At 42.1% G+C, this 23,612-nt stretch overlaps 1 protein-coding gene across 11 annotated transcripts in view; it reads left to right on the plus strand.

Annotated features, from left to right (window-relative positions):
* Positions 1-23,612, plus strand: part of RAPGEF4 (Rap guanine nucleotide exchange factor 4) — a 288,036-nt gene that overhangs the window by 151,826 nt on the left and 112,598 nt on the right. For 10 of the 11 annotated variants that reach the window (XR_005790363.1, XM_040475406.1, XM_040475408.1 and 7 more), the window contains 2 exons: positions 10,381-10,453; positions 15,257-15,276. Coding sequence is in view for 10 of the 11 variants with exons in the window: in XM_040475406.1 (XP_040331340.1) it covers positions 10,381-10,453; positions 15,257-15,276 (93 nt within the window). In the remaining variant the exon portion in view is untranslated. The remainder of the gene's footprint in view (positions 1-10,380; positions 10,454-15,256; positions 15,277-23,612) is intronic. The other variant, XM_040475401.1, reaches the window with a different exon arrangement.

The following is a 23,612-nucleotide window of genomic DNA, read 5'->3' on the forward strand; positions in this document are numbered from 1 at the left end:
TCCATTTGGGCTGCTATTACAAAACCGGTGTGGCTTGTAAACAACAGAAATTTATTTCTCACAGTTCTGGAAGCTGGAAGTCTGAGGTCAGAGTGCCACATGGCACTTCTCATTGTGACCTCCATTGGCAGCAGGGATGGGGGAGTCTGTGGGGCCTCAGAAGAACATTGACCCCATTTGTGAGGGCTCCACCCTTATGACTTAAGAACCCCCACAAAGTCCCCCCACCATCATGATAGGTGTTAGGATTTCAACTTGGGAATTTGGGTGGCGGGGGGATACATCCAGACCACAGCACCCATTGAATTACTATTTACTATCTCCCTCTTGCTCTGTCTACTCCCCTATGTGTGGTATATTGTAGACCCAGAAAGCAAAAGTAAAATGTTGGTAGTTTGCTCTAATGGGATGACAGTCATAGGCTGTTACTGTGAAATGATCCTTTATTTTAGGTTTTTAAATGATCAGTGCATCCTAATGCTGTATGATCAACATTTAAGCACTTTCTTGGAATTTGCATGTTTCCATGATATATGTATTACTGATAGTCTTGTTAGTTTCATAAGTGCTGGGCTTGATTGTTCTAATTCAGAGTAACTATATTAATATCCACCACCCTTAAAGAGTCATATGCTTAAATAAAATGTCAACCAACTGTTTTTTCTATAAACAAGGAGGCAGAGGCTATTTTTTCAACATGCATAGTCACACTTATACATTAGATGGAGTAGGTACAGCCTTAGTGAAAAGAGAGCTATGAGAATGGACTATGCAATAATAGCTCCACAGCAGAGTATTTTATGATTCATTTAAGTAGCACTGACCTACTGTGTGTGTGTCTTGCTTTCAATTTGTGTTTCCCTAAGAGAAACTCACGGCTAATTTAATTACTCAAATATGCAGAGCATGCACTAACTTAAATTGTAATCATTCCAATGAGCCCCCAGAAATCCCCAAACTTTTTAGTCATATTAAAAGTATAGATGTGTTGAGACACCTGAGTGACTCAGTTGGTTAAGCATCTGGCTTCGGCTTAGGTCATGATCTCATGGTTCATGGGTTCGAGTCCCACATCAGGTTCTGTGCTGACAGCCCAGAGCCTAGAGCCTGCTTCGGATTCTGTGTCTCCCTCTCTCTCTGCCCCTCCCCTGCTCTCACTCTGTCTCTCTCTCATAAATAAACATTAAAAAAAAGATTTGGAGAGACGCCTGGGTGGCTCAGTCGGTTAACCGTCCAGCTTCGGCTCAGGTCATGAACCACAGCTCATGGGTTTGAGCCCCGCGTTGGGCTCTGTGCTGACAGCTCAGAGCCTGGAGCCTGCTTCATATTCTGTCTCTGTCTCTCTCTCTGCCCCTCCCCTGCTTGTGCACTCCCTCTCTCTCTCTCAAATATAAATAAACATTTTTTAAAAATTAAAAAAAATATTTGGAAAAAACAAAGTATAGATGTGTTGAATGTGCTTGAACAAGAAATCTGAGCCTTTAAGGTCATTGACCGTAGGTAGTTGGAGATTACCTCACCCCTAGGAATGAAGTACCTTTACCCCCTACTTCACATCTCCTTCTCTTGCCTCTCCTCCAAGTTCACTTTCAGGTCTGTCTCTCCCTTAAGGGCCCAATGCCTTCCTTGTTTTCCCATGAAAAACATTCTCCAGGCAGCAGCCAAAATGATCTTTTAGAGACACCTATCTGTTCTTGTCATTTCTCTACTTAAACTACTCTGTGTTGTATGAGGGTGCTGTTCAGAATCCTCACTGTGACCTGAAAGGCCTTACCTGTTCAGTCCCTGCACTGCTCAGCCTCACGGCCTTCCCCTCTCCCCAGCCCCCTGTCCTGACTCTCTGTCCCACCTGGCCTGGTCTCTTAATATCACACCTGTTCCCCCTCTACCTGGAAGGCTGTTGTTCTCCATGCCCCCTGCCCCTTACCCCCAAACCTTTTCAGCCTCAGATTCTGTGTCTGTGTCCTGACTCTGTAATCTGAATTTGCCCCACCCTCTACCATCTGCCAGTGGGAGAGAGAATTTCAAATAGGTGCGTTTTTTTTTTTAATTTTTTTTAATGTTTATTTATTTTTGACAGAGAGAGAGAGAGAGATAGAGCATGAGTGGGGGAGGGGCAGAGAGAGAGGGAGACACAGAATCAGAAAGCACAGAATCGGAGAGCCCAACGCGGGGCTCGAACCCACAGACCGTGAGATCATGACCTGGGCTGAAGTCGGACGCTCAACCGACTGAGCCACCCAGGTGCCCCCAAACAGGTGCGTTTTGAGTGAGACTTTATTTGCTTGCCTGCAGGGTCATCTTGCTTGGGCTTTAGCCTAGCACTCTAAATGACTCAGGGTTGGAAATTTTCTCTATTAGGACTATCATTGTGATTATCACACTCCAAACTACTGCTCTTGGCAGGTTAGTTGTGAATTAAAAATGGCCAGGAGTTGGCAAGCAGAATTTTGCTTCCATTTAGAAGTGTCTATCTTAGGACCAAAGGGTATAATTAAATATCACTGAAGACATGGTGATGGAAGTTCTTTGAGTCCTATTATGCGAATGCTATAGAAATCGAGAAACAGGGAAACAAAATAACTTGGCGTAAGAGGTAAACTCAGTCCAGCCAGTGATCTGCTGTGGGAGAAGCAATAACAGCTTTAAAAGGGTAAACAGAAAAATTCTGCTTGAAGGTTTCCGTTTACAACTGCTTTGCTTTTCCCCTTCTTTCCTGTTCTTCCTATGTTTGAGAATTCTCTAGCTCTCTGAGATTTTAGAGCAATGTGCCATGGCCAGTTTCACATCACATATTGCACACAATACAGAAGTCATGAAAAATTCTTACCAAGAAACCGAAAACAGGGGGCCTAAACGTTAGATCCCTATTGTAAGCTCCTTTCCCAAATACTCCTAATGCTTTCAGAGAAAGTACAGGTAATTTGTTTGTCATTACATTTTACAAACTCGGCTTTACTAGGTTGGCAGAACCCAGTGCAGATGTAATGAGTGGGATGTTATGACAGGATATATAGCCTCAGACCCCCAGAGTGGCCCTCTTCTATTCTGCCCCAATCCTGGCCCCCTCCACACACACCTCTACCATGAGCTCGTATTAGTGCTTTCCTGTTCAGAACACATCCCCCTCCCCCGGGTGTTCACAGCAATGCCTATCAGTCATCCTTATGACTTCCTGTTTTTATTGCTTTTCTAGCACTGATATCCCAGCCTAAGGATGCTACTTGTGCTCTCCCTGCAACCTGGATGATCTCCTAGGCAGAGGGGTGGGGGGACAGAGGGACTGTTGCTGGGAAAGGATGTGCCCAGCATCTCGGCCTAGCTGCTTCTGGCCAGGCAGGAGTGTAGTGACAGTCCTGTACCGCCCTGGCCCCACCGTGGGGGCTCCTGCTAGCAGCCTGGGTAGGTCGTGGCAGCAGGCAGCAGCTTGCAGACCCTCAGACAAGGCCTCACAGTGTGTCAGGAAGACCTTCACCTCCAGGGTTGGGAATCATACTCCACTAGGACCCCATTTTCTCATGTCACAATGGGTCCAGCTAGGGTTCAAGCTGCCAGCCTTTCTTTATTCTCTGTTAGTCCTGCTTTGTAAACTGAGACATGGCTCTGTTATGCCTCCTCCCCCAGCAGATGCCACTCCACTTTTGTATGCTGGCTCCTGTACTACAGCTGGCTCATACAGAACCTTTGTGCAAACTAGAAAAAAAAGTTGCCCTAGCTCTGGATGGGAGCAGCACCGGCCTGGGACTCAAGGCATACAGAGCAGAGCTGGGTTTACCCCCTGACCCCCTTCCACCGGGTGGTTCTACCTGCTTTCCAGTCAGCTTTCTTCAGTGAGGGGGCCATGAGTTGGCTGGGAGACAAACCAGAGTTTAACCTGAGACTGTCATCTTTTGTGTCTTCTTCAAAATATTAGTGTAGCTTGGTGCGCCTGGGTGGCTCAGTTGGTTGAGCATCTGACTCTTGATTTCAGCTTAGGTCCTGATCCCAGTGTTGTGGGATCTAGCCCCACGTTGGGCTCCACACTGAGCGTGGAGCCTGCTTGGGATTCTCTCTGTCTCCCTCTGCCCCTCTTCCCGCCTCGTGCTTTCTCTCTCTTTCAAATAAAAAATTTTAAAAATACATATTCATGTAGCCTTTAGCACATCTCCACCTGGATTTAGAGACAGGCATCTGACCTCACAAGCCCCAGGATCCCATACCCCTCACACTGCCTTCCCTCTTCCCTCTGTTCTCAGCCACAGACACTGATGTGACTTCATAAACTGGCCAGTTGTAAGTTACAGATTAATTTTTTAAAAATATACTGAGAACAAACTGAGGGTTGATGGGGAGTGGGGGGAGGGGAAAGTGGGTGATGGGCATTGAGGAGGGCACCTGTTGGGATGAGCACTGGGTGTTGTATGGAAACCAATTTGACAATAAATTATATTTATATAAAAAATAAAACACACAAAAATAAAAAATACTCTTTGACTATAAAACAGTTCTGATGGCTAAAAGGCTTTACTTATTTTTGTGAAATTATTTTTGGGCTTACTGTCTTGTGCCCTTTCTTCTTGGACAGTTTTACCATGTGGGTATAAAAATAGGCAGTATACTATAAAATTATTTAAGAAAGTCTATTATTTAAATTCCTATTTCTCCACAGTCCTATTTAACAGAGCAGTCAATAGATGTATTATAGGTCTTTACATTATGTATATCCACATCCTCAGTAATGTGAAATTGTCATGAAGAGAATGTTCTTTGCTAAAGCTGAACGGTATCTGCTTGGGAAGCATATCAAATATAGTGTGATTATCTTGATTAATCCTTGGTTGCATTGTTGTTGTTGTTGTTGTTGTTGTTGCTGTTATCAGCAGCAGCAAGTATATTAAGTGCCTAATATGCGCTGGGCACTTTTATAGATTTTATTTCATATCCTCCCAATGGTCCTGAAAGATGAGACTCTTCACCCAGGCAACTGAAGTAACCAACTTCCTCAAGTTCACACAGGTAGCATGTGGTAGGATCAGAATTAAGACCTGGCTCTTGTACGATTCCGATGTCTGCGTGCTTTACATAACATCAGAGGTTCTTGGTTTTTTCCACTGAAGTTCTCCAAATGCAGAGGAAATCAATACATACTGCCTGGGGTCTAGACCCTTTGTAGCTAGAAGTAGCCAGCAGCAAGCTCAAAATTTCTTTGAAGTCTCATGCTTTAATCTTTAAAATTTATGCAAATTTAGCTTTCTACTCCATAATATAAAAGTATAAAAGTAATCCTTTAAACTACTTGACATAGAATAAAATGTAAGCTCCAGGAAGAGCTTCTGTTAACCCCTCTTGCACCCCCTTTTGCCCTGCTGTGTTCCATTCCAGGGCTCTGTACACCTTTTGAGACGGTCCACAATGCACTGTGGTGCATCTCTGTTAAATTCTCAGTACGAATTTTGTTGATAAACCTTTCAGGTACAGAGCAACCTGTCACTCGGCCAATTCTCAACCATAGGAGTCTTCCTAACAGAGGGTAGAATCCTTAATACCTCGTAGACAAATCCTAAATTGGTCTTTGTTGATTCTTTATAGAGATCTTTGAGTGACATCTCTGGCTGGAAGTTCAGGGATTAGTCTTGTGATTTGTAAACTTTTATTTTTTAGAAGCGAAAGTCATCTTTCAGATGAAATTGCTTTTCGAACTCTAATTTATAAAACAGTTACAAGAGAAGACACTCTAGTTGCCATAGGGGCTGAGGTTTTGTTTGCATGGTACCCTTGCCTGAGGGTCCTCCAACCCACCAGAGTTCTTCCCAAGGAACCCTTGATCTAATTTAGAGCACCCACTTTATGGACGATATTGAAGTCAGAGAGCTCAGAAGACTTGTCAGATTGACCCAGATGACTAGTGACAAAGCCAGGAGCAGATCCTAAGAACGAGTCCTACCGAATTCTTCTAAGACCCTGGAAGACCCTTGTGGTTCTCTTGTCATGTGAATAACTGATTTCCTAACTGCCCTCAGAGTTCATGCAGGGCTAGGGAGTGGGACCTGTTGAACAATCCTCCAGCTAGGGCCCTTACACAGTGAGGATCTGTGTCTGTGGCAGTTAAAGGTATAGCTCTTTCCCAGGTGCATGTGGTGATTTTAAAATGATTGAGTGATGGTGGAAACCTAAAAAAATAAAATAAAATAAAATAAAATAAAATAAAATAAAATAAAATAAAATAAAATAAAATAAAATAAAATAAAATAAAATAAAATAAAATAATTGAGTGAGGGCATTTCAATTATTGATGTGTTAGAATGTGTTGGGGTCCAGGGAAAAGTTTTGCAGGGAGAGGTCAACCGGGGCCCCAGGAGGACATTGTCAAGGGACTGAACTGGGCCACTGCACACCCCCAGCAGCCAGGGTGTGGGAGGCATGTGGGAGTGACGTTGAGTAAACACCATAAACACCATGTTCCAGAGGTGCTGGGTCACCTCTGGAGAGCTGCTGACTCAGGTTAAAGCTGACCTTGTGCTGACTTTCATATGGGAGTCTTGGTGAATTCCCTTCAGTTTCAGTCTGTTACTCAGAAAGCGTGGCATGGCTTCAAACGTCTGTGAAGAGACCAACCACCCCACAATCTAGGTTTACTAATCCATTCATCTCTCGTTTTTCAATTCATCACTTGAGCACCAATAAGTGCGATAAAAGGTAGCCCATTTCCGCACCCTGGGGAATCCTCCATTTCCCCACTCTGAGAGATTTTATAGTCAAAGCGAATTATTCCCAACTCCACGTGTTTAAGAGAGAAGGGCTGTCTGCTCATTCCACTGCTGTCGTTATCCCTTTCTGTATGCCACTGCAAGCCAGCGCCGCCAGTCTGGCCCCAGGCAGACAGCCACAGTGGGTGATGAACAGGGAAAACTAAGTCCCTCTCCCATGTGACCTTCAGCCACTAGGATCTCTTTCCCAGAGGCAGTCGTTCATACTACTTTCTTGTGTATGTGTCCAGAGATAGGCTATGTATTTACAAATCCTTATAAATATTCACATATGCACATGTATTATCCTCACAAAATGATAGCGTACAGTGCTGTGGAGATCATTTTTTTTTTTAATGTTTATTTTTTGAGAGGGAGAGAGACAGAGCGTGAGCAAGGGAAGGGCAGCAGGAGAGGGAGACAGAGAATCCAAAGCAGGATCCAGGCTCCGAGCTGTCGGCGCAGAGCCCGACGCGGGGCCCGAACTCACGAACTGTGAAATCATGACCTGAGCTGAAGTCAGACGCTTAACCGGCTGAGCCCCCCGTGCACCCCTGGAGACTATTCTATATCAGCAGGTAGTGCTGCTTCATTCATGGCTGCATAATATTCCAACATCATCTATTCATCAGGAAATAACCCATCTTTACTTATCAGGAAGTAGCCCAGGTGCCATCTACTTGTGGACATCTGAGTTATTTTCTGTTTGAGGCTGTTATTTTGTCTGCTATTACCAACAGATATGCCTGTCTGCCTATGTATTCAGGTATTTCAGGAGGTCCTATTTCTGCCCTCTAAGGGAGGGTCTTTCCTCAAAGGAAATACAGATTTTTAAATGTGATGGATGCTTCCAAACTGCCTTCCTCTGAGGTTGCATCATTTTACATTCCCGTAAGCAATGGCTGAGATCACCAATTGTACGTTAGTAAATTTTTTGAAGCTTTGCCAAGTCTGACAAGTAAAAAAGGACATGGCACTCTGTAGTTTTAATGTGCCTTTCTGTCGTGAATGAGGTTCAGCATCTTTTCAGACGACAGGTTCTTTTGTAGACTGTTTTTTAAGTGGTGCTTGGAAGATGACATGCTGCCCAAAGACCAAGCTGTATGCAGATTATATGTAAATCATTTAGGAGTCCCAATTTTCTGACACAGGTTTTATTTCCGTGAGCTGTTTTTATCCTGATTGGTATAGAGTGCTCTGCACTGTGCTACACAAGAAATCAATTTCCCTGATTATGCAGATGTTTTCTAAAAAGTGTCCCATCAATTTTGAAAGGCTGGCTTCTTATGTGTAGGTATTAATATTTCAACCCTGTTTTTGCAATCTCCACTAGGCCAAAAGTTGTTCTGCTAAGACCGATGTTGTCTTATTAAAGTACTTTATAAATTCAATTCAGCAATGACATTTATGAAACATAAATTTGAACATCAAACGGATATTATGGAAATGTTACATTTCTTAGTTGTGATAGTGACATTGTAGTTTTGTTTGATGTATCTGAAATATTTATGGATCAAATGATAGGATATCTGGGATTTGCTTCAAAATAATTCTGGAAAGGGCGGGTGGATAGGAGTGTAGAGGAAACAACATTGGTCATGAGTTAATAATTATTGAGGCTAGATGTTAGGTATGTGTTATTCTGTTTTTATATATGTTTGAAATTCTCCATAAAATTTCTAAAATTCGACAGATAAGTGTTTAGTTCATATTAGGCGTAAGCCATGGTGCTCTATGTTGCAGGAGATAGACACTTCATAAGTGCAAAGGGCCCATCTGCTTATTTTCTGCAGGAAGCCCAGTGCCTGGGACATTGTCTGCACATAGTAGGTGTTTAATGCATGCATGTCCTGAAAACTAGCCCACCTTCTGCTCTCCAGAGGGTTGCTCTATTTTCTGTTACCAGGAGCAACAGCCATAATGATGTGCTCCATGAACGAACAAGCAACAGACCAAGTGCTATGGAGCTGAAAGAAGGCAAAGGCCTGTTCACTTAGGGGTCAGGGGGTGCTTCCGTGGAGCTCATGGGAACGGGCATAGAGGTGCCTGAGACAAAGAACATCCGCTGCATCCGAAACAACATTTATAAGCAAAGCAGATTGCTCCTTTAACTTAACATGGATTATTTCTTTTAAGAGCCTGGTAAGGAGTTGCTAACAATAAGAAGAACTCAAAAGGCTGTGGGTGGGGGGGTCACAAAACCTTCTTAGAACATATACCAGTCCCCATCTGCTCTCTGTGAGCCTGTTTTGTTCAGAGTCCAGCATAATATCATGCCCAGAAATGTGTTTAATCAGTGCTCTCTCAGGAGGAAGAAGAGTGGATGGTGTCATAAGAAAGAAGAGAATCAGAACTGAGAAGCTATCAAAGGAAATGTCAGGAATTCAGGGTGATAGATTAGTCCTGTGGGTATGTTTGAGTGATTAGTTAACTCAGAGGCAGGGAAAATCGTGATTTTTAATGTTTGCATGCAGGTGTTAGTATAGTTGCTTCAGAGTGAGAAGAAAAAAGGATTAAAAAAAAGAAAAAAAGCTAGTCACATCTTGACTAGAAGAAGGCTCTTTTGAGAAATCATCAATGTTACATTACAAACACCATTCACATCTACCAAATGGGCCAGATGGTTGCTCAAACACTGCATGTCGCCAGCTGCCCATTGCTACAGATGAAGGCTTTTCTGCTGACGTCTGTGTAACCCATAAACACATTATAGAGTGTTGATTCTTTTGATACCATTTAACACTTATGTGTCATCATAATTATAAACCATAAATATACATGACACCATGCAATAAATAAAATTGCCTGGCTTTCATTCTGAGAGGGGAGGAGGCTGTATTTATTACCTGAGAAGACAGGATGTCTAATGTCTATTTTCCATTCTTTGTAAACGTCATCCCTCTCTCAGTGGATGGTCTAAAAGGCTTTCTGCTCACCAAGCCTTATTCCTTCAAAACAGCACAGACTCTGGGGGCTCATCGATGTCACTGAGCCCCAGGTTAAGGCATGCCTGGCCCAAAAGCCAGGGGATTCAATTCAGAGGAATCCAAATAGTCCTAAATGAAGTCAAACCATCTATTTGACAACATACCGAAAGTTCTGTAGGGGTCACATAACGGGCAGGTGTACAGAGTAAAAGAAGCAGGTAAATGGAAGCGAATCAGCTTCTTTCAAAACTGACGTTTTCCAGAGATGCGTTTCTTTTTACTTTGAAAGAAAGCTGATTCAGTACCATTCACCTATTAAGAAGGCAGCACAATTATTTGTATCTGCCTCTATAAAAACCAAGTGTCTGTGCCTTCCGCAAAAACCCAAGCATGTGTTTGCTGGAGTGAGAAGCAGGGCAAGAGGTGGAGGGAGGGTAGAAGCCCATGCAGTTGGGTTAGTCAGTAACGAGTACTTAAATGAACTGGCTGGGATGGCACCCCTGCCTGGGCGGGGGCAGGGGGCACTTTCTGTCTCATCCAGGAAGACCTCTTATAACACAGCATCTTTATTTTAGACCACGGATCCCAGACAGCACGTTTCATGGCTCTATAAATACTCGAGTCAGATGCTTCCTGACACCCAACATTTCTGCTTTTTATTGTGTAAATAAATGAATGCCCCACGTGAGTCAATATCTGTGCATTGAGTTGACAATTTTGTCTTTCAGAAATATCGACAGTACATGGCAGGACTGCTGGCTCCTCCTTATGGTGTTATGGAAACGGGCTCTAACAATGACAGTAAGTGAAAAATGTGAACATTTTGCCTCTAAAAGTCCGTTTTGCGTTACGTGTTTTTATGTGACAAAAAATATGTCCTACACCAGCGTGACATAGTAAGTCATCAGACTCTTGTGTGGCTAAACAGACTTGCCAGCCTACACTTGAGTCATTTTTAAAAACTGTTAATATAGTATTATTTTGTGGTCTGACCTGCTAGAAGGAGGTGTGCTTTGGTACCAGATGGAACTTCATACTTCAAACGCTTTCCCAAAATCTCTTCATTTTCTGGTGAATTCTAGTGTTTCTGTGCTCTTTGTAAAACGGGATTTATGAATTGTGTTTGTCTCAGCCACATCTAGACACCTGAGAGCCCCACCTCTTTTTGTTTTGATGCTCTTGGTCAAGGAGAGAAGCAGCGTGAGTCATTATTTATTCTTTGTAAATCACGGCCTCTTTAAAATTTTTTTTTTTCAACGTTTTTTATTTATTTTTGGGACAGAGAGAGACAGAGCATGAACGGGCAAGGGGCAGAGAGAGAGGGAGACACAGAATCGGAAACAGGCTCCAGGCTCTGAGCCATCAGCCCAGAGCCCGACGCGGGGCTCGAACTCACGGACCGCGAGATCGTGACCTGGCTGAAGTCGGACGCTTAACCGACTGCGCCACCCAGGCGCCCCAATCACGGCCTCTTTAAATTCCAGGCCTTTGATGCGACCAGTCTCTGGCTGATCACAAAAAACAGGAAGTTTTTCTCTGTGGTACTTTCTTCTCATGAGTGTCTACTAGACTCAAAGAAGTCTTGAGTCTGTCTGTTCCCGCGTGTCGGGAGCACGTCTTGAGCGCTTGTTACTGGCTCTGGGAGTTGCTCGTTGCCGAGTCCCCTTATTCGAACAGCCCTTGAACCTTTACGGGTGGCAAGGTGGCCAGGGCTGAGGTTTTTGGAGCTGTGGTACTTCAACAGCTAGACAGCGAAATGAACCAGGCAGAGCCAACACGCCGCGGTCTTTGTTGTTGTTGTTGTTGTTGTTGTTGTTGTTGTTATTGTTGAAGTAGGCTTCACACACCCAGTGCAGAGCCCAACGGGGGGCTTGAACTTAAGACCCTGAAATCAAGACCTGAGCTGGGATCAAAAGCCGGACACTTGACCGACTGAGCGGCCCAGGCGCCCCCCACACCAGGGTCTTCTGAGCGATAGTCACCCTTCAAATCCTCTCTGTAGCTCCTCCAGTCCCCACTGACTGCCAGTCTTGTCACTCTCAGGTGATCCCCCTCCCCGCTTGACAAAGATCGTAAGGGAACTTCCTCACACTTGTAGCCCTCCATGTCATAGTTCCTGTGTAGCCTCTGCCCTGTCTCTGTTTCTCTTTTGTCCTTGGGGTGGGGACCGAGCAGGAAGACAAGGTCTCTCTTTCCTTTCCTTTCCTTTCCTCCCCTGTGCTTGATTTTTCTTTCCTGGCTGAGGTAAGGATGACTGGCTCATGAGGAGTCCTCCAGTTGAAATCCTAGCTGTGCTGTCTCCTATCTGTGTGACCTCAGGCAAGGCACTTAACCTCTCTGTGCCTCAGTTTCCTCACAAGATTGCTGGGAGGATTAAAGGAAGGAAAACACATCAGGTGTTTAGCGGGTGCCAGGCATAGAGTAAGCACCCAAGTGATGTGAGCTATTGTTTCCTCACCCCCAGTCACTCTTCAGCCCCTAGATTCTGGCTTCTGCCACACACCTCTGGACTCAAACCATCTAAAATCTCCAGCGACCAGCCAACACCAGACTCCATCATTAACATTCCCCATCGCTCTGACTTTGAGTAAGACTTTCCCTGTTCAGATTCCATTCTCCCTCGGTCCCCAGGCTCCACCACATCATCCTGGTTTTCTGGTATCTTGCTGGCCACTTGGCATCTTGTCTCTTTCACAGGTACTTCTTCCTCTCAGCTAGAAGTTTGGGTCCCACCCAAGAGTCCACCCTTGACTGTTTTTCTCTTTTGTTCTCTATACTTTCCCCATGACCATCCTTTCTTACAGTGGATACAGACTTCCCGAGCCAATATCTCTGCTTGATTGTTTCTGTGGTGGCCTAGCTTTCCAAACGACTGCTGGTTCCCTTTCCACCTGGATGTTCTGCTGGCCTCTTAATGTCAGTCACAGTGTCAGTAACAGAACACATCGCGATTCCCACAAAACCCATCCCTTGTCCTGAAAGCCACATTTCCATTCCCATCTGCCCTGTTCTCCTCCCATCCCAGGCTCTGAACCTCAACCATTTTGGAGTCTTCCCTTCTGTCACCTGTATGCACTGAGGTTAATCACCCATCCTGTCCTTTGCTCCTTCCTTTGCAGGGTTCATGTTTTTTCCTTTCTGTTCCCTCTGCAGCCACCTGGCCAAGGGCCTCATCATTTTTGATCTGAGGGCAAGAATGACTCAATTGACTCTCAAGTTCAGTATCTCGCCCTTGGTCTACCCTACACCTGACTTACACCTGACTTCCACAGAACTTTTTAAATTTACTTTTTCTTGTGAAAAATTTCAAACATTTGGAATGATGTAGTTAATATCCATATCTTCATCACTTTAATATTTTAATACTTAAATATGGGTTTATTAATTGCTATATACACTTTAATATTTTAATATTAATATTTGCCTTATTTCCTTCTAATCACATACACACATTTCACCCCAAATTCTTTGGCAGGTATTTTTGAAAATAAAGACTTTTCCATGCACAACTACAACACCATTATCGCACCTAATAACTGGTATGACTTTCCTTAATAACATCATCTGCTGAGTTCATATTCAGGTTTTTCCCACTGAATGTCTTTATAGTTCTTTGCTCAAATTGGACTTCAAGGACCATGCTCTTGCATCTGATTTTTATGTTGTGAGTGTCTTTTCAGTTTGAGCAGACCCTTCCCTCCTTTTTCCTCTGTTCAAAACACTTTTTTAATGTTTGAGAGAGAAAGAGCATAAGTTGGGGAGGAGCAGAGAGGGAGAGAGGGAGACACAGAATCCAAAGCAGGCTCCAGGCTCTGAGCTGTTAGCGCAGAGCCCGACGTGGGCCTCAAACCCACAAACCGTGAGATCATGACCTGAGCTGAAGTCGGATGCTTAACCGACTGAGCCACCCAGGAGCCCCTTGAAACATTTTAATGATTGCCCACCGCTTGCCGCAGAAGGTCAAATTCCAAGATTCCTCATGTCTTAGCCCGACTTTCAAGTTTCTGCATGGCCCCAAATCATCTTTTCAGTATTATTTCTCTACAGATACCCTAATTTCTAGTCACTCAGATAGGGTGATTTGTGCAACTGTGTATCTTATTGAAACTCCTAGAAAGGAAGTTTCTGTAATACCCCTGTATCTCCTCATACAATCAACTCCAGTCTTTTCAAAGGGTTGTTGAACACATGGATGGAATAATGAATGGATGGCTGGGATTCAAAGTTTCAAAGTGCTGACATTAGGCCACCCTTACTCATTCTGACAGACTTGGGAACTGATGGCAAACATGCCCCTTAATACTCTCTCTGTCCCCCTGCTCCTGCCTGGGCTTTGATGTCCTGGTACTATCTCAGTTTGGGGGCTCAAAGTTTAGTTAGGGAGCGTTTCCAGAATGTCTCTTCCACCCTTACCCATTCTGTGTACTTTACTGCTACCTATTAAGTTTTTTTAATTTTTAGAGAGAGAGTACACGTGCGAGCAGGGGAGAGGGACAGAGCAGGGAGGGAGAGGGAGAGAGAGAAAAAGGGAGAGAGGGAGAGAGGGAGGGAGAGAATCCTAAGCAGGCTCCATGGTCTCTGCGAAGCCCAATATGGGGCTCGATCCCATGACTCTGGGATCATGACCTGAGCTGAAAGCAAGAGTCAGGTGCTCAACTGACTGAGCCACCCAGGCGCTCCTGCTGCTGCCTATTAAAGTGGGCACTCAGTTCTTTTAAAGCCAATTGTGTAAACCCTCTGCACTCCTTTATTAAACATAGAATGTGCTGTTTACTCAGAATTTGGATGTACTGTATTTTTACATCGCAGACCACCTCAGACTGGCCCAGGGGCAAGCCACACATACAAACCACCTGTGGTTCCATCTCCCAGTATAAAGCCACTTGGAAGCATTAAGCTCTGCTGGGGCTGTGGACCTTCCAGTCTGGCTACCCTTATCATATGAGCCAGTGTTAACAGCCCCAAAGGAAGTGCAAAGGACCAGGGCCTGCCTGTGGCTCATGAAATGCTTGTAAATGAATGAACAAATGTGTAAATGGATGGATGATTAACTTTTTCACTGAGAAAACTGGGTTACCCCTGGAAACAGACACTGCCATGCTCAGACCTGACTTGGAGGCAGCAGGAATTTGCTTTGCCCCAAATGGAAGTTGTGTTCTGTAGTTTTTATGTAGGACTTGAAGCTAGGTTGAAATCCTTGGAGCATTGTGAGATAGTTTGAAAAGTAAAAATACAGTATGTGCAACCTTGAGAGTTGACATGTCTGTCCCAGATTCCGAGTGTTCTGGTACCTAACCCAGAGGAATTAGTTGTTTGTATAGTATAAATGAATCAGAGATGGATTTTTACCTGTGATTTTTACAAGATTTTGTTGTTTGGCACATAGCCCCGCTCCTGATTCATTGATTTATGTATGTTACAGAGTTTGGTGGGTGCTGCTGTTTTTCTAAGCAGCACGATGTAAGTTTTGATGGAAACACAAATTGGAACCACCAAAATTTTACTTGGTTTGATTCAGCAAAGAATTTCAGTTCCATTTTACAGATTCGTCTTACAATTCATGCTCTCTCTCTTTCTCTCTCTCTTTCTCTCTCTTTCTTCTAGGGATTCCTGACAAGGAGAACGTGAGTAGCACCCTCTCTGCCTAGCTTCTAAACACTATCATAAGGTAAAAAAATAATTATAGTAACCCTACCAACAAAGAGAACTCTTCCATCCACATTCAACAGAGCAATAAATATTTTTCTAATCTTACTCTGGCATCTTGGGTGAGTCACTTTGAGATATGAGGGAGGAGAAGGTCGATTGCTCTGACATGGTCATCACATGTCCTTGATATTAACTAGTCTGAAGAAAGGTTATTCTAGGGGCAAACAGTACAATTGCTGAGTGTTTTTCCTTTTCCCACGATGTATCCATGGCAGTAGACCAAATCATTACTCGAACAACATACAGAAAATTAGTTGTTTTTCCTTAGTAGTAATACAAAATATGAAATTCAGTGTCAGTTGATTTTTTTAATCGTATTCAAGTACACGAATTACAACCCTTCTCTTCGGAAGCTGCAAATAAGTACATGCTCTAATTGTTTAAGATAGACAGGTAAGAGAATAAGTTTAGGACAATCTCTTCAAGAACCAGTACCAGGTGCACATTTCAAGGATGGTAGTGGTGCAATGGCATTGGCTTTGCATGTAAATAATAATAATATTAATTATATATTAACTAGGATCTAAATTTATTCAGCAACGTGGAAGGGTTAATGATGGAAGTGCGTAGTGATTAACTTGAAGCCATGCTTGGTGGCTCTCTTAGATGCATCATTGTGTTCCTTGATTGCTCTACCCAAGTGGCAACATTACAGAATCATTACAGAACCTTTTCCTTTCCTTTCCCTGCTTTTGGTCCTGTGTCTGTGGACAAAGATATCATCTTAATTCAATTCAAATTATTTGTATCCCTTTTCTGAGATCTTACTCTAGCTTTCCTTAGGTCTTCTTTTCGTAATGTTAGTTTCAAGGGCTGGTTGGGAAGTCTGGCCCACTGTTGTACCACCCCAGATTTGGGTTCCAGACCCAGCAATGTCGCTTAAAATGTCACACCAAAATTTCACTTGGTGTGGCTCAGCAGAGAATTTCAATTCCTAACTGTGGGCCTTACACAAGCTACTGGACTTCTCTAAACATCTTTGCTTCATCTTTATTTATTTTTTTTTAAGTTTATTATTTATCTTAAGACAGAGAGAGAGTGGGAGAGGGGCAGAAAGAGAGGGAGAGAGAACATCCCAAGGAGGCTCCATGCTATCAGTGCAGAGCCCAACGCAGGGCTCAAACTCACAAACCATGAGATCACAACCTAAGCCAAAATCAAGAGTTGGGCACTCACCTGACTGAGCCGACCTGGCACCCCTCTTCACCTCATCCTTAAATGTGGATGTTAGTTGTGACCACCTTAAAGGCCATTATGAATATTGAATTGGATAATCTGTGGAGAGCATAGAGACGAGTCCAATAGAGCTCAGTAAATGTTAAGACTATTATTGTAATTATTATTTTCTCGAGACTTGTATCATTTTCTCAAGATCTTTCTCCACTGAAAAATACCCTATTCTATATGAAGTAACTGTTCTTTTGCCTTTTATGGTTCTGCTTAAAATTCCTTCTGCAATGAGTCTTTCTGTTGATCTTTTGCTATTAAAATATATACATATATTAAAAAATATATATATAACATATATATATTATATATAACATATGTATCTTTGTAGGTTGAGCAAAGCTCTAGATAATCAGGTCATGGAAAGCCAAAGCACGAGCCTTTAGAGTCTAAACTAACAAACTCATCCTGCCACAATTTTGGATACGGATGTCCCAAAGCACTCCAAAACAAGTAATACACAGATCACTAGCCAAGTAAAGAAGATGAAAGAGTCTGGTGCTTCCTCATCAAGGAACCATCAGTGATGTGGAGGCCAGAGACAGAATGGCCAAGCCATAGGAGGTCTAAGATGTTCTAAGCTTCAAAAGGAAGCTCTGTCTCTCTTAGGCCCCTCGTGACCTTTAGGTTGGACCTCCCTGCAGTGGGACAACAGGCACAATGTTCTAAGCAGAGGCGTACCAGCTGTCATCATGTAGCTCACTTCGTGACAAAATAGGAATTTGAAGTTTATAGGAAGTCGGATACATTGAATTGTTCCCAGTATATTGCCCTTGAAGATTTAGGGGCTAGGCTGTCTCCCCAATATCAGTTGTAGTGGATGTTTATTTGTATTTACGTGGGTAATTCATTCTATGTCAAATTCTCTAACAAACAGAAAAGCACCCTTTTTCTCCATCAGCAAATTGAGTGGATGTAATGTCACCATATGCTTTTAAGAAAGCTCTTCAATGCCATCAGTCAAAGTAAGGCAAATGAGATGAAAGACATTCATGAATAGAGTCAAAGCTCTAGAAAGATAAAAAGAAGCTTAAGAGCCTTAAAGTGGTGTTAATTGAAATTTTTCCTTTATAAGAGACAAGTTGTGTTATGATGATTTCTTTTATCCTTTACCTCTGTTAACTACACGTGGGGTGATCTTATATTCCCTTTATGTTTCTAAATAGCAATAACATGCCTGTGGACCGAAATAAAAGCACTTAGACTATTATTGTTTCGGTGTCCAGCAGCTTCTTTGTGGAGAGAATATAGTCTCCTTTTCAGTTCCTACTCTTGATTTCATTAATCATCATGTTTAACTTTAACCAAATACTTAGGCGTCAGTAAGTGGTGTTTTAGCTGCCTCTCAGGTCTATTTTATTTCCAGACACAGTCTCACCTTGCATAAAAAGAACTTTCTTTTCATCAATTGCACTTTCATAGAAACAAATGGGCTGGCAGTTAACTTGCTGGATTATTTTGTTTACTGCTTACTGTAATTGATAGGGACATCATTTAACTTTAGATGACACAGGGTACTGGAACCTAGAAAATAATTAATAAAATATTAGAAAAATGAGGGGCACCTGGGTGGCTCAGTTGATTAAGTGTCTGACTTCAGCTCAGGTCATGATCTCGTGGTTCATGAGTTCAGGCCCTGTGTCCTGCTCTGTGTTGACAGCTCAGAGCCTGGAGCCTGCTTTAGATTCTGTGTCTCCCTCTTTCTCTCTGCCCCCTCCTGCTCATGCTCTGTCTCTCTCTCAAAAAATAAATAAACATTTAAAAAATATTAAAAAGAAAAAGAAAAATGACCCTTTGGCCAATAAAGTAGACTATTTTGATAGGGTTATGATTGTTTGGGGCTGTTGGTTTCATAAATAAATTCTCTTTGATCTGTTTAAGTTGTAATTTTTCCGTCTTCTGTATGTGCCCTGTTGAATGACCATGTTTAACACAGAAGCTAAAACTACAAGAAAGCTTTACAAGAAAGCTTTATAGTTGAAAGTTACAGTTGCCCTCTGGAGGAATGTACTTGTCTAAAATTTTCTGCTACTTATGTAGATTTTGTTCCTTATTGTGTGCCATCCTTTTGACAGGCGATTGCTATGGAGTTTTGTAATTTTAGAAGTTTATCCTTTTCTTCCTCAAAGTAGAAGGAGCCAGAAAATAGACTCAGGAAGATATCACAAAGTAATCCCATTTCCTTATTTATAAACATCTAGTTTCCAAAAGGATCATCTGAGGTCCCATTTTTTTTTTAAGGCAGTTACAGTGTTGACAGTGTGATTAGTGAGGTTCCTACTAAATATGGAAGAGTACTTTCCCAATATAAAACACTAATCAGTTCAATAATTCAGTCAGTTATGGAAACAGCCCAAGTGCCCATCGACTGATGAATGCAAAAAGAAGATGTGGTGTTATATATATACACACTGGAATATTACTCAGCCATTAAATGGAATCTTGCCATTTGCAATATAGATGAATCTAAGAGTATAATGCTAAGCGAAATATGTCTGTCAGAAAAAGACAAATACCATACAATTTCACTCATATGTGTACTTTAAGAAACAAAACAAACAACAAAGGGGTAAAACGAGAGACAGAGAGACAGAAACCAAGATACAGACTCTTAACTATAGTGAGCAAATTGACAGTTAGCAGAGGGGAGGTGGGTAGGGGGATGGGTGAAATAGGTGATGGGGATTAAGGGGCGCACTTGCTGTGATGACCACTGGGGGTTGTATGGAAGTGTTGAATCACTATAGTGTACGCCTGAAACTAATATTACACTGTATGCTAACTGGAATTTAAATAAAATATTTTAAAAAAACCCATGAATCAATTTAGAGCTCAATGGTTTCCTCAGCACTAGAAGAACTGGACGCTACCAATTAGTAACGAGCAAGCTTGGGGGTCTTGTAAAACTATTTGGTAGGTCTTATTTTAAGAAGATGACTGAAATCAGGAGTTTGTCAAACTTTAAAAAATCATGGGTCATTTATATAAAGAATCATTTTTGGCATCTATTATAAAGACATAGGTTTTAAGTGGCAAATAAGGAAGATATAATTTACACAGCTTGAAAATTCTCATTAAGGTGACAACAATAAGAAGAAAATAGCTATTAGGGTCAAAAGGACAGGAATTTCAGGCATTTTTGGGGAATATAATAACATTTATTGCTGCTCTTTTTTAAGGTTAAAGAAAACCAAAATATTTCCCACTTATTAAATAACAACATCTTATTTTACCATTATAGATGGGCTATGATTCTGGGCCAGATGAAGAAAAGGGAAACTGTGTATCCTCATACAAACTTAAAATATAAAAACAACAACAACAACTTAGATAACCCCCTAAAAACCCTGTAAAACCTTTCAACTCCAGCTTTAGAACACCTGCTGAATTCAAACCAACATTTTCTGTGAAACCATTTTTAAAGTCCTGCTTTAAAACGTGACTGATACACGTCCAGAGCTTATCAAGACATCTTGGCCAGAGTTCACAGGTTTACTGCCAGCAGCCAGTTCTCTCTGTTCTGGGGTGAGGATGGCTAGCTAGTGCTGTCACCGCCGTGCAATGACACATCCGTTAACTGGCCAAAGGCGCGAGGCTCTGCAAAGGAGGGCACACCAACCACACGCAAAGGACAGAAAACCCTAAGCCTGCTCATTTTGATTTGAAAGGACAAACCGCTTATCACTCAAGTGAAGATTAGATGTGACAGTGTTGCTGGCTCCGTCCCTCCCGTTGAGCGTAAATATTCATTTCTCTAGCTGGCCTATTGGAACACATAGCTCAGGGAGCCAACACTTACTTTGCCCCGCCTCCTGCAAAAACACCAGTGACTTAATGTCCAAGGTGCCAAGGACAGCATCAGCTCTCGGTCTCTGAAGAAATGTTTGTGTTTGTGTTTGTGAGTTATGCATTTTATGGGGCAGAATGCCCTCTCCGAATCTCTTCCTGCTTTTGTCTCATCTGGTCCTCTGCCCTGTTATAAAAGCTGACGGTGCCTTCTCTGTCTCTAGCTCCTGCAGAGGTATATTGATTGAATTTTTAAGATGATGTATAATTGCCCTTTATCCAGATAGTGAACGGTAAATGTGGGTAACACTCTAAAAACCTGATCCCCCTCTTGCCAGTTAAGCTATGGGTTTGTGACCTCTGAATGTTCTCAGCAATGTTCACAAGACCGGCTTACCGTGAGTTTCCTGGATGTAAGGGCACTTATTGGGGTGCATTGGGGTGGTGGTTCATTCATAGAGTTATTAGAGTTATTTTTATAATATTATGAACTTGCTGGATATTTCGGTGCTCTCATTTTGGTTTCTCTACGGTGCTTAGATTTCTTTAATGGAATAGAACTTTTTAATGTTGCTGCGATGCTTGTGGTTTCCTAGGGTTGCCACTGAGCTTTACCACATTTCACCCTGCTTGGAGTACATCCCCTCAGGCTTTTGTGTAATCAGAATTTGACTTGGGCAAGATATCACAGAGAACATCCAAGTGTTTAACTGTTTAAAATAGTGATAATACAAGAAACGAGATTCCCCAGTCTCTGAAGCCAACAGCGTCTTCCCTGCTCTCACGTTAAAAAATGGCATGGCCTTGAGATGAGGCCCATATTGGCCGTGGTGCTGAGAATCAGTTCCATTAGCAGCAGGGGCAAGGAACACAATGTCATGTTGATAGTAATATACTATACTGCTGATTTCAAAGTCACGGGAGAGTATATTGCTGTCTCCAGAAATATTTTATCCTGTGCTACAGGCAATTATGTTCATCACCAGTAACTTTGGGCTGCTAGCACGTTATCGCAATTGATGGTGAGAATAAATTAGATGGTATCATTTTTGTTTGATGTATCTGAATTTTTATTGTTCTTGTTTTGAGAAATTGAAACCAAATTATTTGCTAAATATATCTTATGTTTAGGAGAGAAAAGTCTGTAGTGTTCTCAGATTGGGTAAATTAATATAGTGATTACATGTCATTTAGGATTTGGATCCTTTTCTAATAACAATTCTGTGTCAAATAGATATTAAAATATTCTGTAGTCATTCTCTTTAGCTTTAAGTAAAATTACGTGGAAGATAGATGATTGATAGATGCACATATACACATACGTACATATATAAATACATACATATGTATGTATGCATATATTTAGCTATTTTCATTCTTTAAAATTTCCAGAAAATGAAATTGTAAAACTACCTTTTCTAATATGATGTCATTGTTCATAATTCTAGTTGCCAGTTTTTATAAATGTTTAAATTCTGTTCACTTCAACTTAGTTTTATTTTTTATTTTCCCTCAAAGAATGACTCAGAAATACCCACAGAATGTGCCATCTGTTTTCTTGAAAATCTTTAACAAGCATGTAGTGATCAATCCCAAGCCCCATGTGGGGCTATGAAAATAAATAAAGCATGGTCCCCTCCTTCAGGGAGTTAGAGCCAGTGTGAACACATAAGTACATAAGTACAAGTCATGGGACCTGTGGTCGGGAGAGCGTGGCATGAGGACGTGAGCTTAGGAGCTCTTCAGGCTTGAGTTATGGTCACAACTCTGCCACATACTAACCGTGTGAAGGTGCACAGGTCAGTTGCTTCTCTGTTTCTATCTACAGTGGAAATAATAGCAGTGTCTTACCCCAGGGGGCTTCCAGAAGGATTAATGAAATGATTTATTCCAAGTGGTTAGCCAGTGCTGGCGCCCGATATGTACTTTCAGGAGACTCATGGGAGACACATTCTGTGCAGTTCTTGGGGAGAGGGGGAGGGGTTCAGAGCAGGCTTCACAGAAGAAGAAATGCCTGTGTCCACTCTTGGTGGAAAGTAGATGTTACTCAGGTGGAAGGGAAAGAATATTCCAGGCCAAGAGCATTGCATAAATAAAGGAACAGAGATCCAGAATTTTCTCTTTTGAGGCTAATTTCATCAGATCTAAAATAAAAACTTTCCATTATTTTAAACACTGTACTTTGTAGTATCCCTTTCAAAGTCATCAAGACCTGGTTTCCAAGCTCCAGGTATTTCAGGGTCCCAAGCAAACACACTTTTATCCCTAAAACTTGGTCTATTTTAGAAGTGTGAATGGGGATTCACTTTGAATTTCCCCCTAGTTGTACTTCCCAATAAAAATGACAGATCTAGATTGCTAATATCTTTGGAACCTATTGTTCACTCTAATCTCCAACTCCTTTTCTTCTGTAATTGCCCAGGCAGTGCTCCCTTATTTCTGTGGTTCTCCTTTGTTTCTCCCCAAGCCCCCACCCCTGCCCTCCACACACCCTTCTTTCGAATGAATCATTCTGCAGTGTTGCCTATTGAATTTTGTCCTTTAACTTTTTCATTTGTCAAGGCCACTTTAAATTTTATTCCACTTCTCCTGAGGGCCAGCCACCCCCACCCAATTGGGTATCATTGTCAAATTTAGTAAGAATGCTTTTGAGCATTAATAAGCATGTTAAATCCAGCAGCATTCGGCAAAGGATCTGATCTTGTGGAATTTAATTTGTTTGTGCTAATTTATTTGCATATGTGATAAAATTATCCCATCCAGACATGAAAAAACTACTTAGGAAAACATACCATGGAAATACTGGGTAAAACAAGTGCTAAGTCACTAAATTCATGTCTGTGATGCTTTTCACTCACTTCTAACATGAGGGAAAAGGAAGGTGATAATTTTCTATCCCAGAAGACATGAATATGACTGAATTAATACCTGTTCATTGTTATAGTCTGTGTCCCCAGAAATGCATCAGTTTCTGTCCTTGATGCTTAACAGGGGCGACACTAAACAAGTAAGTTACTTACTTCCCTGAGCTACAGTTTTCTCATCAACAAAATGGCGATCCCTTACCTATCAGAGTAAAAGGATTATTGGGAGATCAAATAAGATAAGGCATGGGAAAATTCTAAAACTCCGTACTGCTCAAATTTAGAACTTATTAAACCTCCCTGGTGCTTAATTCTAAACAAGATCACACCCCTGTCTGTAGCCTCAGCCCCAGGCCATCTCTCCAACCGGGATA

This window comes from Herpailurus yagouaroundi, unplaced genomic scaffold (genome assembly GCF_014898765.1).
Source record: "Herpailurus yagouaroundi ecotype Mexico unplaced genomic scaffold, PumYag 140, whole genome shotgun sequence".
In the NCBI taxonomy this organism is placed as follows: Eukaryota; Metazoa; Chordata; class Mammalia; order Carnivora; family Felidae; genus Herpailurus; species Herpailurus yagouaroundi.